The 16,549-nt window shown below is 45.4% G+C and overlaps 1 protein-coding gene across 3 annotated transcripts; it reads right to left on the bottom strand.

Annotated features, from left to right (window-relative positions):
- Positions 1–1,052: 1,052 nt before the first annotated feature.
- On the bottom strand, positions 1,053–14,717 carry LOC309351889 (perilipin-3-like). Of its 3 annotated transcripts, none has more exons than XM_081880058.1 (8): positions 14,491–14,717; positions 13,809–13,892; positions 9,957–10,042; positions 8,805–9,000; positions 6,515–6,597; positions 5,421–5,685; positions 3,657–3,853; positions 1,053–1,625 (listed from the first exon to the last, which is right to left on the bottom strand). In XM_081880058.1, exons 1-8 carry the CDS (start codon positions 14,555–14,557, stop codon positions 1,191–1,193), a joined length of 1,413 nt encoding a protein of 470 aa, XP_081736184.1. In that variant the 5' UTR covers positions 14,558–14,717; the 3' UTR covers positions 1,053–1,190. The 3 variants fall into 3 exon arrangements, with proteins under 3 accessions (XP_081736184.1, XP_081736185.1, XP_081736186.1); XM_081880059.1 differs by having other exon boundaries at positions 14,441–14,597; XM_081880060.1 differs by lacking the exons at positions 13,809–13,892; positions 14,491–14,717 and adding an exon at positions 11,295–11,604.
- Positions 14,718–16,549: the final 1,832 nt, after the last annotated feature.

Raw genomic sequence — 16,549 nt, 5'->3', positions numbered from 1 at the left:
ATAATAATAATAATAATTTATACCCCGCCCATCTGGCTGGGCTTCCCCAGCCACTCTGGGTGGCTTCCAACAAAATATTAAAATACAGTAATGTATCAAACATTAAAAGCTTCCCTAAACAGGGCTGCCTTCAGATTTCTTCTAAAAGTCTGGTAGTAGTTGTTCTCGTTGACATCTGGTGGGAGGGCATTCCACAGGGCGGGTGCCACTACCAAGAAGGCCCTTTGCCTGGTTCCCTGTAATTTGGCTTCTTGCAGTGAGGGAACCACCAGAAGACCCTCTGCACTGGACCTCAGTGTCCGGGTAGAATGATGGGGGTGGAGATGCTCCTTCAGATATACTGGACCAAGGCCGTTTAGGGCTTTAAAGGTCAGCACCAACACTTTGAACTGTGCTCGGAAATGTACTGGGAGCCAATGTAGGTCTTTCAAGACCTGTGTTATGTGGTCTCGGCGGCCGCTCCAACAACCTCGAGAAGGTCATAGCTTCCCTGTCCCACTTTTGAGGGTGCTCATGCCACCCTTCCCAGGAACTGGGACTACAGGGTTATAGGAAAAAGTGACGGCGCGGAGTCCTCGCCATGTGGCCCCCAATCTTCAGGTGTTACCAAAATAGTATAAGACGAGGCTGGGGAACTTGTGGTCTTCCCAATGTTTTTGGACTCCCGACAGCCTCAGCCAACAGTCCAGAGTGATGGGAGCTGCAGCCTAACCTCTGGAAGTTCCCCATCTTTGACAGAAAAGGATGTTCTGAAGCAGCTCCGAAAAGAATGTTGGACAGCTGCCTGATATAGAAATCTTTCCTACAGGATATGCTGCAGCCCGTATAATGCTAAGCATGAGCCCTCTCACTGAGCTATCCCATGACTTGGGAAGGAGGTGGACTGGGACATGCATACTGCATATTTTTAGCTTGACAACGTAACCGGGTCTTTGGGGATCCTAGAACAAGGACTTCTGTTTGGATTCCCTTCATCTTCCCTCAGCCTGGAGAGAGAGAGTGAGTTTCCTTGGCTTTCCGAGACACGAGAAAAACACACATGCACACTAAGGTCTAATTTACTCATTTACTGCCAGGCTGCTGTTGTGCCTAGGATTTAATCTAAGAACCAAGCCCTTTAAAAATGCCCTCAAGTCCACATTGCACACTTTCCTCCTCTGCCTTCTACAGCTGAACAAGACCCAGAGGGCTCAGGTGGTTGGGGTTGCTGCTGCCAGGAAGCTGGTCCTGGATTCCTGCTGCCCAGAAAAGGTGCCTTGAGACGCTTGCCCGCTCCGCGCAATCTTGAGGGCCCTTATGGCGCTGCCAGGGCAGGTCTTGCATCTGCAGCTGTTTGTGAAGAAGCAAAAGGGCAGGGACTGCGACACGTAGTTCAAAAGCGCGTTCAGGTTCTCCTCCTCAGACATTCTCTCCCACACTCGGGTGAAGATTCTTCGGCAGAGATCCTGCAGGCATTCTAGGGTGGAGAGGGCCATCTTGAGTTCTTCGAGGGCGTACGAGGCCTGGGGGACATTCTCGTGAAACTGGGAGGATAATTCTTCCATGCTGAAGAGGACGATCAGGTAGATGGTCCTCAGCGGGAGTGTGACCGTATAGTACAAGGCAGTCAGCCAAGCCTTCCATTCCTGAAATGCAGACATCCATTGGGGAATGAATATTTATACATATAAACAACAACAACAACAACATAGGGAGATGACTTATTACAAGTCATGACCTTTGGTCCACCTAGTGTGGTGGAGTGCTTAGAGCAGCCTCTCTCAACCTTGGGTTGTTGGACTACAACTCCCATCAGCCCTAGCTGGCAGGACCAGTGCTGCATCAGGGATGATGGGAATTGTTGCGCAACATCTGGGGACCCTAGGTGGAGAAAGGCTGGATTAGACTGCAGCTGGAGGGAGTATTGTGTCCAATTCCAGGCACCACAATTTAAGAAAGATATTGACAAGCTGGAAGGTGTGCAGAGGAGGGCAACTGAGATGATCAAAGGTCTGGGTTGGACTAGATGACCCTTGGGGTCCCTTCCAGCTCTAAGATTCCACAATTCTAGAGTGTTGAAGAAAGACCTAGGAGATGGGGCTTCTATTATTCCCCACTGAGTCACGAAGCTCACTGGGTGACCTTGGGCCACTGAACCTACCTGACAGGGTTGTTGTGAGGATAAAACAGGAAAAGGAAGACCCATGTGCACCACCTTGAAAAAAGGTGTTATATAAATGTAATTTAAAAAAACCCCACAGGTAATAGCTGGCACTGGCTCTCCAGAGTTTCAGGCAGGAGTCTTTGCTAGCCTTATCTCAAGATGCCAGGACTCAAACCTGCAACCTTCTGCATGCAAAACATTACTCCTGCTACTGAGCTATGGCCTCACCACACTTAAAGAGAGATTTTGACATGGCGGGTGTGACGTAATGCAAGGATGAAGTTGCCAACTTTTCCACTAGCCCCTGCTCCTAATGCTTTTTTTACTGTGGATCAGCTTACAGGGAGGTGGTCACACTTAACTTTGTGCTGTGGACTTTGTGCTGTGAACTTGCTGAACTCTGTGGATCACGCTGACGACGCACCCAGGAGCTGGCCAGCATGTGCATTTTGGGTGCCAAACGCAAGCCAGACTGGGTCAGATCCACCTGGAAATCCACTGAATCCGAACAGTGCCAAGTGCAAGATGCACACTTGCAGTGGGCAAATCAAGAGCGCACTGTTAGTATCCTGGTCACCCTTCCCGAACACAGCTTGCATTTAGTGCTGTTTAAATTTGGAGCATAAATTCCCTTTCCCATGCATTTATTTTATTTTGTGGACTCAATGGTCTTATGCTCTCTTCTCTCTCTTTACATGGCAATGTACTTCTCATTCTGCAGTGTGTGTGTGTGTATAAACCAGAGCTCTCCAAACATTACTGTGTCGGTTGCAGTGTGTAGGTGTGTCATGTGAACGCTCCCCATGCACTTCCCAGGGCTAGAAAGGGGTTAGTTTAACCTCTGGACATGGGTGGTGCTGTGGTCTAAACCACTGAGCCTCTTGAGCTTGCTGATCAGAAAGTCGGCAGTTCGAGTCCACCCAACAGGGTGAGCGCCTGTTGCTCTGCCTCAGCTCCTGTCAACCTAGCAGTTTGAAATCACACCAGTGCAAGTAGATAAATAGGTACCACTGCAGCGGGAAGGTAAATGGTGTTTCCGTGCACTCTGTTTTCCATCACAGTGTTCTGTTGTGCCAGAAGTGGTTTAGTCCTGCTGGCCACATGACCTGGAAAGCTGTCTGTGGACAAACGCCGGCTCCCTTGACCCAAAAGCGAGATCAACGCCACAACGCCATAGTCTGCTTTGACTGGACTTAACTGTCCAGGGGACCTTTACCTTTTACCTTCCTTTAGTTTAACCTCTGGTTTGCTAGTAAACTGAATTACTGTGTTACTAAAAGATGCATCTCTAAAAAGTGTGTCACGAATATGAAAAGTTTGGAAAGTTCTGGTGTAGAATTTGACCCTGATGACACAGTTGCCTCCCCTTCCCCCGCCCTCTCTCTCACATACACCATCCTTGGGGCTAATCTAAGAAATATTTCAGCCTCACTGAAACTTTTTGTTTTCAAAGGAGATGTGATTGTTTCCTCCCAGCCCAGAGCGACATAGGAAGGGGAAAGAGTGCTCTTACCGCATAGCAGTTTTCCGTGACCTTTTGGAGGCTCTGGCACGTGTGGCTGATGCGGCGCTGAGACTGCATCGAAGCATAGTGTTGGAATTTGTTCAGCAAGGAAAGCAAGCAGACCATGTACCCTTCGCACCTGATCTGCGCCTGCACTTCCTCCCCAGAATCCCCCAATCCACATTTAGAACATGTCCGAGTCTCATCTGAAACGAAAGAAACATCACTGTGTGATCATAAAGGGAGGCAGAAGGAGATTGCAGCAGCCCCGTGTTCGAGGTGGCCCCAGTCATTTTTGCGAGGAGTTGGGATCCATGGCCAGGAGACATCTCCATGAGCCAGTTGCCATGTACACAATGTTTCCCTACGCCGGGGATTAACCATGTTGGCATTCTTGGGCACCATTTTATAAGTTAAATTGTAATCACATTTTACGCCCCAATGGTGGAGCCATTGTTTAAAGCTTTTCATGTAACCACAGTGGGTCCATTGATTTCTGTGGGTCTACTCTGAGTAAAATGCCACCCAGTCATATGTGTGGTGGGGGGGGTGAAAGAGGGTGAAATGCCTTACTTTCCCCAGTCACCACTCCCCAGAAAATCCCTGGGACCTGCCAGTTAGTCTGGCTGCCATTCCCTCCCCACACCTGCAGAGATGTCCTGGGAATTATGCTATTTCATCACTTTATCTTTCAAGATGACTTTGGGAAGGCTGCCCCCCTCCAATATGCCCCTCATTTCACCACATTGCCTGCCCCCTTTGCAAAATTTCTGAAATCTCTCTTCCCATTTTGCTACCTACAGATAGGACAGTGAGCTGAGGAGGGGTCATTTCGTCTAGGGCCTAATATTTTCACAGACGCTGACCCCCCTCGTGAGTGGTCAGGCTCTATAATAAATTTGGCACATCTAAGTGGTACATGCTTCACAGTTAATGGAGCATGTATACACATTTGTGTGTGTGTGTTTTTTTAAAAAATCCAACACTAGAGGAGCATAAAATCGCGGAAAGATGCTCATGGGGCTGACCCAACCTTAGACATTAATGATCTGTCTAAATCAGGAGCATGGAATCTCAGGCTTGGGGAATAAATATGGCCCTCCAGTCCTCTCTATGTGGCCCTCCGGGCTCTCCTCATGCCACACATCCTCTCCCCAGGCCACACCCCTCACTGGCCTTGTTTGCCTGTGCAGAATGCGTCCTTGAGGTCTTGTATTGCCTCTTGCTTGCCTGGATAGAGAGGGGTATGTGCAGTGCTTTTTATCAAGAAAAAATGGTGCCAGAACTCACCATGAAATTCTAAGTTGCCAGGCAATCTGGGGCAGCCCTGAACAGCTGTTGGTTTGACAACAGCAGCATTCACTGCTAAAAAACTACAGAGTCATAGATCTAAAAAAAAGAATAGACTCGCATACACTGGCCAGTTTCTGTTTTGACTTGAAATGTTTGTTTGGGGCTTCGCGGAAGTACATAAAGGCAAGAAGCGGGGGCCAGAACGGTGCCCACCTGAGAGATGCCGAAACTGCGCTCTGGCTGAAAAAAAGCTGGGTATGTGTAGGAACTAGTCTACTGTCCAAAGGGGTACTTTGTACCTGCCCCCCCCCACTGGGCATGTGACCACCAGAATTTGCCCAGAAAGGAATGTAGAACTTGAACTGAAAGGGTTCTCCCACCCCAGGTCTAAATCTTGGTACTTTGTCTGCACATATCATTAAGATAAAAACCCACTCTGCACTGTACAGGTAGGGGGAAAACACTCTAAGGAGCCCTTACTCATATCTTCATCTGCAACCAGGAGATAGTGATCTATAAATGCATGGGACCTGCCCAGCATGGTGTCCACACTGGTCCTGGCCATCTGGCCAACTCTCGTCCCCATCAACAGGCTCATACTCCCAGTCACCATGGACGTTGTGGTCCTCACGCTACCCTGGACAGCATCTCTGGTCATGTCAACCATCCCCGATAGCCGGCGGGTCATGGCGCTCTTTGCACATGTGACTTTAGAAGACATTATCTCCTTCGTACCAGAGACAACCTGCAAGAGTCAGAAGACAGATCCTGGTGGGATTGTTGGAAACTAGCTTTTGTCTTGGGTAATGTCAATTGTGGCATTTAGATACATATATGCTTATAAAACTGCAGGTTATTACAATAATCCCGCCAATGTTCTTATCTGTTTACAGTTTATTTGTAAATATTAAATAGACTATTTACATTCTTTTACACAAAGTTTGTTATCTTGGTTTCTTATTTTTCTGCTAGGCTTCACCATTTCTGCATATTCCATAAACTTTTTTATCCATTCTTCTTTTTCTGGGACTTCTTCTTTCCATTTTTGGATAAATAACATTCTTGCTGCTGTAGTAGCATACATGAATAAATTTCTAGACAGTTTGGGTAGTTCTGTCCCTATAATTCCCAAAAGGGAAGCTGCTGGGTTGTTGTTTTTTACAAACGTTATTTTTAACATCTTTTTCAATTCATTATATATCATTTCCCAGTAAGCTTTAACCTTACTACAAGACCTTACACATACGATATAAAGAACCTTCTTTCTCTTTACATTTCCAAGACTTACTTGATTTGGATTTACCGTATACATTTTTTGCCAATTTACTCGGTGTTAGGTACCATCGATATATCATTTTCAGATAATTTTCTGTTAGACCAATAACATGCTGCCCTCTGTGTTTCAAGAGGACCATCTTTCCTCTTGGTTTTGGGCTGCTTTGAACTGTGGGTCATTTGTAGCATCCTTCACCTCTACTTGTGATGTTTTTAAGATGTTGCAAAGTGTCCAGAGACTTATTCGAAATGACCTAAATAAATGTTTGCAATCTTCTGGGAGGCAGACAACTGCTTACCTGATCAGCTGTCTGTTGAAGGATTGGCATCTTCTCTTCCACTGTATCTAAGCCCCGACAGGCGTACCTGTTTGCTGTTGCAACTAAGGAGAGGGACACAGAGAAGAAGACACTTAGGTTTTTGTTATGGTTACTGGTATGAGTCCCTTCAGTCTCACTAAAACAACTGAGCTTTGACTTATATTTGTAACAAAAATATTATACCAAGAAATCACACAAGGAACTTTGGCAATGGTTACAAAATACTGGTAGGGTGAAAATCTATCAATTGTTCTTTCTCTCGGTCCCTCATTTTTCCAATGTCCGTTTTATTTTTCTATGGGCTTAACCACTTTCCTTCGCGCTTTCCAGGCACGGTCCACACTTTAAAGCCTTTAAAGTCCCCCCCCCCTTTTTTTTTTTTGCTCCAGAGCTTTCCCCATGAAAATCTGCTCTTTAAAGCACAGTCTCCACTGTCCCTCATTTGAAAGGAAACATGAACCCTGAGTCAGTGCCTGGAACCCCCGGAATCTCACATACCTCAAAGATTGCAACAATAACAACAGCAATAAATCAATTAATCTAACAGCACACAGTTAAATAGCCAAGATACTGAGGGCAGGCCTATGTTCATAAAGGAAATCAGGAAAACCTTGACCGCATTTCTAACCTGGAAGAAATTACCCAACACAACTTTTGTACAGGATTTTGAACTTGATTCCCCTGTAATTTCTTAACGCCGTCTGAACAAACCTTTACTTTTCCCACCACTGGTGTGATTATTTGGCTGGTCAGTTTTGGATTTCTGTCTGTAACAACCAAATTCAGCAGCAGATTCTCCTGTTTTTTCTTGGTGGACTTCTGAGCAAAGTAGAACAGGGACTTAACTAGAATCAGCGGCATAGGAAGAGGGGTGCGGGCCACTCCGGGTGTCATCAATGAGGGGGGTGAAAATGGCCAACCAGCTGGGAGGTGGGCACGCTGCTTCCCTGGTGCCGGCGCTCAACTCTGAGCGCGCTGCGCACCCGCCTCCTGGCTCTACCATCCTGAATTGGGGGGTGGGGTGGCACCAGTTTGGGGAGTCGTGGGGAGGGGGGCGAATCCTGACTCCATCCCACTGGCATGTGGGGCGGAGGCGAACTTGAAAGCGGAACCTTTTGCAGGAAAACACAACACACACAAACAGGCGCCCTGCAGCAGCGAGTGTCTTTCAAAATGCAAGCAAAGCAACGGAGCCAGGTGACTTTAGTTTACGCCATGTCCCCACACTGAGCAGCCTTGCAAGGCTCAGATCTGGGGAGGGGGTGGCAGAAGGGCACAACAGCCTCCGCTCGGGGCTGGGGTTGCTCCAGCGGTGGTGGGGGTTGGTTGTCCAATGCCTTTGTTCTCTGTCGCTTGCCCTGCACCCTTGCATTGGCGGGTATCCACCCCAGGCATGTTGGCGTCACGATTCACCACTGACTAGAATCCGTTTACTGGTCTACAGGGTTCCAGGAAGTTCCTGCACTGTGCTAGACCTCATTTCCAAGGTAGGAAGGACTCTTAAACCCAGAAAAGCTTGAATAGATTGTTGCGTGTGTTGATAGCAGTGGCAATTTGAGGACGATTGTTATGTACAGTGGCACCTCTGGATGCAAACGGGATCCATTCCGGAGCCCTGTTCGCATCCTGAAGCGAACGTAACACGCGACTGCACGTCTGCATGTGCGTGGGTCGCGTTTCGCCGCTTCCGCGCATGCGCGTGGCATCATTTTGAACATCTGCGCATGCACAAGCATCAAAACCCAGAAGTAACGCACTCCATTACTTCTGGGTTGCCGTGGAGTGCAACCCGAAAATATCCATCCTGAAGCTACTTCAACCCGAGATATGACTGTACTAAGCTTGGATCCTAGAACAATACGCAAGTAGGATCCCGGAATGCAACAACTGATTGGCTTGCAGGAGAAGACCAATCAGGCTCCAGGAGGAAGTTAATCAGCCTATTAGGCTGGTAGGATTGTAGAATGCAACAACTGATTGGCCTGCAGGAAAGGACCAATCAGGCTCCCGGAGGGAAGCAGAATCAGCCAATCAGACGGGACTCATTGTGTAAATAATGTATATAAAAGCCTGAGGTTTGGCGGGCAATTCAGTCACTGTTTTACAAGCTGCAATAAAGAGCATGAAATCACTACAGGACTCCGAGTATATTTCAGAGATTGTGAGCTAGCTTGTCAATAAATACTCATTGCCATCTCTTCGGCTAATTCTAGCTTGTTGCATTTAGCGTGCACACAAAAATGCAGCCCTCTGCCTCAGTTTTACTCACTCTGAGGTTCAAATGTAGTCAGAAGTGGCTGTGCCTTGTTGATGGCAGCTCCAGTGATGGTCTTCATGCCTTTCTCTGCCCCGCCACACACTGTCTGAAGGTAGGAGCTTTTTCTCTTGATGGAGGTGTAGTTTGAAGAAACCAAGTCGCAGACAGAGCACACCAAGGGGAGGCTGCCAACTCTCTTCAAGACATTCTGACATGGAAGCCAAAGCCAGACCTTTGTTATTTAAACCATCAGTTGTACAATAAATACATAAATAAAAACCATTCAGAGCACAGTTCAAACAAAACAACACGTCCACACTACGGCAGTACCAATAAACAATAGCATACCACAAAAGAAGCAGAGGCCACAAATTGTAATACAAGTCAATACTATAACCTGAAGTTAGCAACCCTCCGTGTTTGGGTGGACTTTATAATTTTATTTTAAACATTTATTATATTTATTAGTCACTTGCTTTTCAAAAATGAAACTCAAAGTGACTTCCAAAAAACAACAGCATTTAAAACAAAGACAAAACAACTTAAAATACACTAGTTTAGATCAAGTTTATGCTCCGAGATCTGCTGAGATTCTCCCAGTGCCCTGCCTTTCATACTGTGGTTCTTTGATTCTGTTGCAAGTGAGGGATGGACGGACCAGTCACTTTTCCTGATGCTCCATCATAGGGCCATCCCATCATATCTTTCCAGAAGAATGCCCCCCAAAACCCACATGTAAACTATCACACATTTTGTACATACTTTGCTTGTAAAACACACTTTTTCTTTTGGTGCCTTCTCCCCTTTAAACATGCATTTTGTATGAGGTTCTTTCAAAAACCAAAGAACACCTTTATTTTTGCACCTTTGGGGGATTGAGATGGCATTGCAAAACCTGGAGAGATGGGTAATCTGAGGAGAGAATAAGATAGCAAAAAGGAGTGTAGCCCAGCAAAAAAAAAAAAAAAAAACTGGAAGAAGAAAAGAACAAAGTGGGGAGTATTCATCTAAACACTTGTTCTAATACAACTTTAAGCTGTGCCATCTAATTTCCTGCTTTGGAGAGTTGGGGGAAAGGTTGGGAAAGTTACATCGCATAGCTAAAAACTGGTTTTTTTTAAGATACCACCTATGGTATGCAAACGAGCTTGAATACACAACTACCTCATCCTCGAGACTTTCGTCAGAGGTCTCTGAAGACGTAGCAGACGGTTCTGGCTTCGTAGAAGACATGATGCGTTCCGTGGTCACTGGAAGTGCAGAGAACAGAAAGCAATTGTGTCGGGGTTAATCATGGCCCAATTAACGGCCACAAATAGCTCCGTTGCTGGGTTGCTGCCAGTGGAAGCAGAAGATGAGAAACTCGGGTTCAAGTCCCCATTCAACCATGAAACTTAGCGGGTGGCCCTGGACCTGTAACTATCATTCAGGCTGACCTACCTCACAGGGGTGTTGTGAGGATGTAATGTTTATGTGTGTGTGTAGGGGGGTAAGAGCCCAGCAGACCACTTTCAGAAGGAAGGTAGAATATAAGTGCAGCAAGTAAATCAATAAAAAAACAGGCTATGCCTTTCCATACTGGGAAACTTTTCCATTGATAATGAGGCTTGAAAGCACTCACACTGTCTCTAAATTTTTAAAACAACAACAATAATACTTTTATTATTTGCACCCTGCCCTTTCGACTAGGTTGCCCCAGCCACTCTGGGCAGCTTCTGACATATATAGAAACATAATAAAACATTAAACCTTTAAAAACTACAGAGCTGCCTCAGATGTCTTCTAAAGGTTGTATGGTTACTTATCTCCTTGGCTCTGGGGGGGTCACATAACTCCATACCTTCCAACATTTTTTCTGATGAAAATAGAAACATCTTAAGGAAAAGCGGGACATTCTGGAATCAAATCAGAAACCGGGACAGCTTCTGTAAATCCAGCACTGTCCCTGGAACAGTGCTTTCTGGCACCCACTGTCTGCTATAGCTTCCTTCCCTCCAAATGTTAAAGATGAGCAGTCTGTGTTGTGATGGAGCAGCTATATGCCCACTCAAATGAAGCTCACTGGGTGACCTTGAGCCTGCACTATTTCTCAGGTTATTTTACCAGGTTGACATGATTAAAACGCAGGGCTTTCCCCCTCTTTTTTATTTTGATTTTAAAATCAAGAGGTATATAATTTTTATGCAGTAAGTTGTGAAATGAGTAAAATGTATGTGGTGCTGAGCTCTTCGGAGGAAGGGCAGAATATAAGCTTGAAGAAACTGATAAATGACATACCATCCAAGTCGATCCAGCGACAAAGAGATGTGAGCATTAGAATGTCTGGGATACAAACACCCATTGTGAGGTGGGAGTGGCCATGATCCAAGCTCTGTATACTCACCCATCCTCAAAGCAGCCTTCTGGGAAAACTAGTGGCTAACCCTGTTCTTAAATAAAGCACTGTTGTCCCTATAGAATGAGCTGTATTCCCCCCCCCCCCCAGTGTTTACCCAGACTCACCAGAAGGTAACCCTATTACCGTTTTTCCCCGGGGGCAACAACTACTTTGGACTTGGAGGAGGAAGACTGGATTATTCCATTGGGCTTATTCTTCACGCTGACGGCTTCCTATGTTAACATTTTGGGCATTTCCCATTAGAGGAGGACTACATTGGCTCTCAGGAAGAGGCTTCTGCTGCCATGGTTTCAAAACTTCATCCCCAGGGTGAATGAGGATGAACTCAGGAAAGATGGTGGCGTTTTGCCACTGTCTAAGACGGGTCATGGGGAGAAACCACCAGGGTTGCAAGTGATGGGAGTTCCCATTGTTTCTTCAGCCCGGCAAGCACTGAAGGAGAGAGCAGTGCCAACCAATCAGGCTGTACATGCAAATTAGTTTCTTTATGATTGCTTGTCCAATTGGATCCAGCAGCTATGAAGGCTACAACCCTATGCACACCTTGCCTGGGACTTCAGCCCAATTGAATCCAGTGGGGCTTATTGCAAAGAGCGTTTGAGCCCTACTGGATCAGACCAAGGGCCTGCCTAGTCTGCTGTCGTGTTTCTCATATGAGGAGCAGGACATGAGTGCAATAGCTCTTTCTTGGGGCCCTTCCACATGCCTGTTTAGTGTGGACTTGGCGCTGCTCCTGCACATAAGTCACTTTAACTGCATAAACCCTAATATTTTGCTAGGCATTTGAATTCCTCCTGCAAAACTCTCAAGGCAATCTTTGGCCAGTTTTGAGAACTTTCAGATTGCTTGTATTCATTGTTTATTATGTTGTGAGCTTCCTCGGATGGACCATGCCCCCAAATATTGTCATAAATAAATATGTGCATTGTGGAAGTGATATTCAGTCAGTACGGCTGACCCTTTGCCCACCAGCGTATTTAAATTTTATTACGGCATGTTGTAGCTTATAAAATGCCACCAGAGGGCCATAGAACCACATTTGCTTTAAAAATTCCCCTCAAGTCAGGAGAGGTGAATCTTTCCATCCCTTAGACTTGGCTACTTTTTCTCTTCTCTTTGTGGAGATCCCACAGCTGTTAAGCCAGTCGTTCCTTCCAGAAAACTCCTAAGAAGTGTAAATGATCACTTGAGGTGCATCAGATACGGAGATGATTGCATTCACTTTCCTGATTATAATGCTAGAACTTCTGTCCTGGCATCTGATGTTCTGTTTACACTGCACTCAGTACCTGTCGTGCTAAGGATCTGTGACTTTTTGATTGATATACCTCCATATCGTGCATCCACTGAATCTTCTTTTAAGTCTTTTGTTCAGTTTAGAATGCAACACATGCATTTATTTTTATTCAGTTTTGGCTTGAAACCACATGGGTGTCTGATGTCAGCAACACCTCAGTTTCAAAGGGTTCCCCATTCTAAAGGCAAACTTATTCTATTACCTTGTGGAACTCATAACCACAAGTTATAGTGGTGATATCCAAAAGCTTACATGGCAGGAAGGCGGGGATTAGGCAAAATAATGGAGGACGTCTGTATTCAGAAATCCTGCCCTTCTACCAAACACAGAGACAACGGGATAAGACTGTTTTCTTTAAACCATAACTAGCTTCTGATTTTTCATAAGTTGTCTGCTGATGGAAGCAAAATACTGGGACAAACTGACTTTTGTCTGATCCAGCATACTATATTCTCCACATGGCCTAGCAAGTGACTTTAGGATTGCAGCAATAGTTATCTGGCAATAGTGTGGTTAAAGATACACCATAGTGACCCTGTTTGCATCTGCTAAATCACCAGGAAGGAGGACAAAACTCTGAATTTCACATAATCACATCATTGGACGGAGCCTTGTAGGCTATTTCCATCTAATTCTCAGCTCTGAGTAGAAACTCTAGAGCTACAAGCATCCTCAATAGATGAATTTGCAGCCTACCACTCCTCTAAGTCATTAACTTCAATATTGAACTGTTCTTACTGGCTAGAGATTCCTCCTAATGTCCAACCAAAATCTACCCTCTTTGTAATTGAAGCCCATTGGAACTACTTAAAAAAAAAAAAAAGTTTTTACACTGACTCTTAGCTTTAGAAAAGCTTTTTTGTCACCTTGCAAATTCAAAGACATAATAATGAAAAGCATGCAGTAAAAAATATAAACAGTGCAAATGCAGGAGAGCAGATAAAATAAATAAACAGTAAATTCAGCAGACAGCTTTCATCAGAATGAGAAAAGGCTTGGGAAATAAAATTTTTAAAGGTTTTCAAAGCGGCATCAAAAAGCAACTCAGGCTGTGTACACCCACCAAGTATTTAAAGCACCCCTTTCAAGAATTCTGGGAACTGCAGTTTCTTAAAGGTGCTGGGAATTGTAGCTCTGTGGGTGGATTCTTTGGAGGCAACTATGATTTGAATATACACTATGTACACAGCCTCTGTTGCCTGATGATAAAGTATTCTGCAAACAGGATACCACAATTTAAAAGTCTTTTCCTACAGGTATGATTGACAGTGGGGCCTCCAATGCTGATCTTAATAATATAAGTGATCTTTATGTTGCTTACCTGATGGGGAGCTAATGGAGTGAGTAAAATTCTCAGGATAAATCATCATAGCAAGAGCCCGGCGCAGTTTATGTAGCTTCTTTCCTAGATTAAAAGATTGCAGCAGGGGCAAATTGGTTTATCTGTATTCTGAAAAGTTTGCGCTGACAAATTCGCAGAACATTTGAACATATCCACAGATGTCCCACACAAGATAAAAACCAAACAAAACGGAAGATAAGGATTTTTTCCTTTGCACCAAATTCTTATGAAGGAGAAAGCTTGTTTCTTGCTTCTGTTTATGAGGATAGGACAAAAAAAGTTGGGTACAGAATTACCACAGAATTACCAACGTTTGGTTTCAAAAATTCTGGCCCATGAGGCAGGGGCACAAACAGAACAGGATCCAGCAAACAGGATCAACACAATATGGTGGGTCAACTGCTAGACTTTGGCCAAACCAGGGGTTTATTTTACCATAATACTGCTTAACCTAACCGGAGGACATGTTTTTACTTGTTGCAAAGAGACGGAGTTGGCAACCTCCGGCGTACATTTTGCAAATATTAATCAAAAAAGAAGTGCTATCTTAATGATTCCACACACACCCCACCCAGGGGACTGATCAATATGGCAAGAATAGTAAGGCTTACAAGATATGTAAGGTGAGTACACAGCAACAGAAATACAAATTCCGTCTCACTTTTTTTCCAGAACTTCTGCAGCTTCTCGGAGATGTCACACTCCTTTCCCTTGCCTCGAAACGGCATTTCCCTTATACAGATAGAGGGTAAGGGCTGTCATTCACAGAGTTCTAAAAACTTCCATTCCTCTGTCACCCTCACAGAGGAACGCATCAACAATCACCCGGATTGCTGCCTTAGAATATGGAATCCCTTCGTGGGAGGACATTCTGTTCACCGCATTCAGAACTCTCCACCGGGTGGTCTTCCTCTTTTATGCCACTGATGGATCTTGAAGTGTCCCCTGAAATGCTTTCGAGCAATTAAAATTTCACAGAAGACTGGGAAACTCACGGTGGCATCAGTGATGAGGGCATAAACCTATTAGGACAAGTGCCTTAAATTTCCAGGCCAGCAGACCATGTAATTCATGATGGAGGTCGCACAGTCCAGATTATGGGCCACCCCGGCTGAAGGGCTCCATTGCCATAAATATCTGTAATTTGCGTGCTTTTGTGTTTGATTAATTGCCATAGCGTTGTAACAATGCTCTTTAGTGGTTCAGAGGAGAAGTAGAAGAAGAGTTTGGATTTGATATCCCGCTTTATCACTACCCTAAGGAGTCTCAAAATGGCTAACAATCTCCTTTCCCTTCCTCCCCCACAACAAACACTGTGAGGTGAGTGGGGCTGAGAGACTTCAGAGAAGTGTGACTAGCCCAAGGTCACCCAGCAGCTGCATGTGGAGGAGCAGGGAAGCAAACCCAGTTCACCAGATTACGAGCCCACAGCTCTTAACCACTACACCGCACTTTTGCTTCTCTCTGCGAGCGTATGTATGTCATAAGCAGTACTAGACCTCAAGCCTGTCTTGCAGCGCTTTCATACCCACCAAGTGTCTCCATTTCCCAGGGAGAGTCCCAAAATTACAAAAGCCACTCCAGCTTCTGATTTCATCCTGGAATGTGGCTCTTTCCCCCACCAGCACTGCTGTTGCCAGGCTCAGGGAAGAGGATGAGCCAGCACTTGTCCTGAGTGGTGGTGGCGGCAGCTCTGGCAGAACGCCACCCCCAAGTGTATCTATTTTCCAGGGATGTCCCTGATTTAGAGAAGCCGTCCCAGTTTCTGATTTGCTCCCGGAATGCCCTACTTTTCCTTAGGATGTCCCAATTTTCGCTGGAGAAATGTTGGAGGGTATGGATTTATGTGAGCCAAGGAGATATGTAACAATTCAACCTTCAAAAGACATTCAAGGCAGCCCTGCACGGCGAAGTTTTTAAATGTGTGATATTTCTTTCTGTTTTTATATATGTTGGAAGCCACCCAGAGTGGTTGGGGCAACCCAGTCAGATGGGTGGGGTATAAATATTATTATTGAATAGGATGCCCCTATTTGGAGAAATGTTGGAGGGTATGGGATACTGACTCGGGGACAATCCTCACCAAATGCATAAGACACTGTTAGCACACATTATTCAGGTAATGCATAATGGGACAGATGAGGCTGTATGCCAGAGGTGGGGAACCTGTGGCGCTCTGGATGTTGCTGGACTTCAACTCCCATCATCTCTGACCATTGGTCATGCTGGCTGGGGCTGATGGGAATTGAAGTCCACCAACAAGCTCTGGCAGCCCACCAGACCCCCAGCCGCTACTGCTCTATATCCTGAGAACAGACTCCATCACCAAATTTGTGGACCTAGAGCCATGCTGCCTATGAGTGATTCTTGTCTGCAAAGTGGGTGGCACACTTGTCACAGCAATCGGCATTTATTTGTGACTCAAAGGAGAGTCAACTGTAGAGCTCTATAGTACATAATGTTGGGAAGCTGTCTATTTAGAGCTCTAGCCAAGATCTGACCCAAAGTGGGGGAAATTAAACTTGACAGATGGACTATTTCGCACAGCTCAGCACTTTACAGTATATGCAAACTATTTTTGAACACAGTTGCTCAGAAAGAGCTTGTAACATTTCCTTAGACGTCATAGGCACCTGGAAAAACAACAACTGGTAATTGGCTGAAATTGAGGCTTGCTAATATTATCTGGGCTCACTGAGTTTTGGATCGCACTGCCAACT

This window comes from Podarcis erhardii (genome assembly GCF_964252035.2).
Source record: "Podarcis erhardii genome assembly, chromosome: 10".
Taxonomy (NCBI): domain Eukaryota; kingdom Metazoa; phylum Chordata; class Lepidosauria; order Squamata; family Lacertidae; genus Podarcis; species Podarcis erhardii.
Note: the sequence above shows the minus strand (reverse complement) of the source record. Positions and strands in the feature narration are given on the sequence as shown.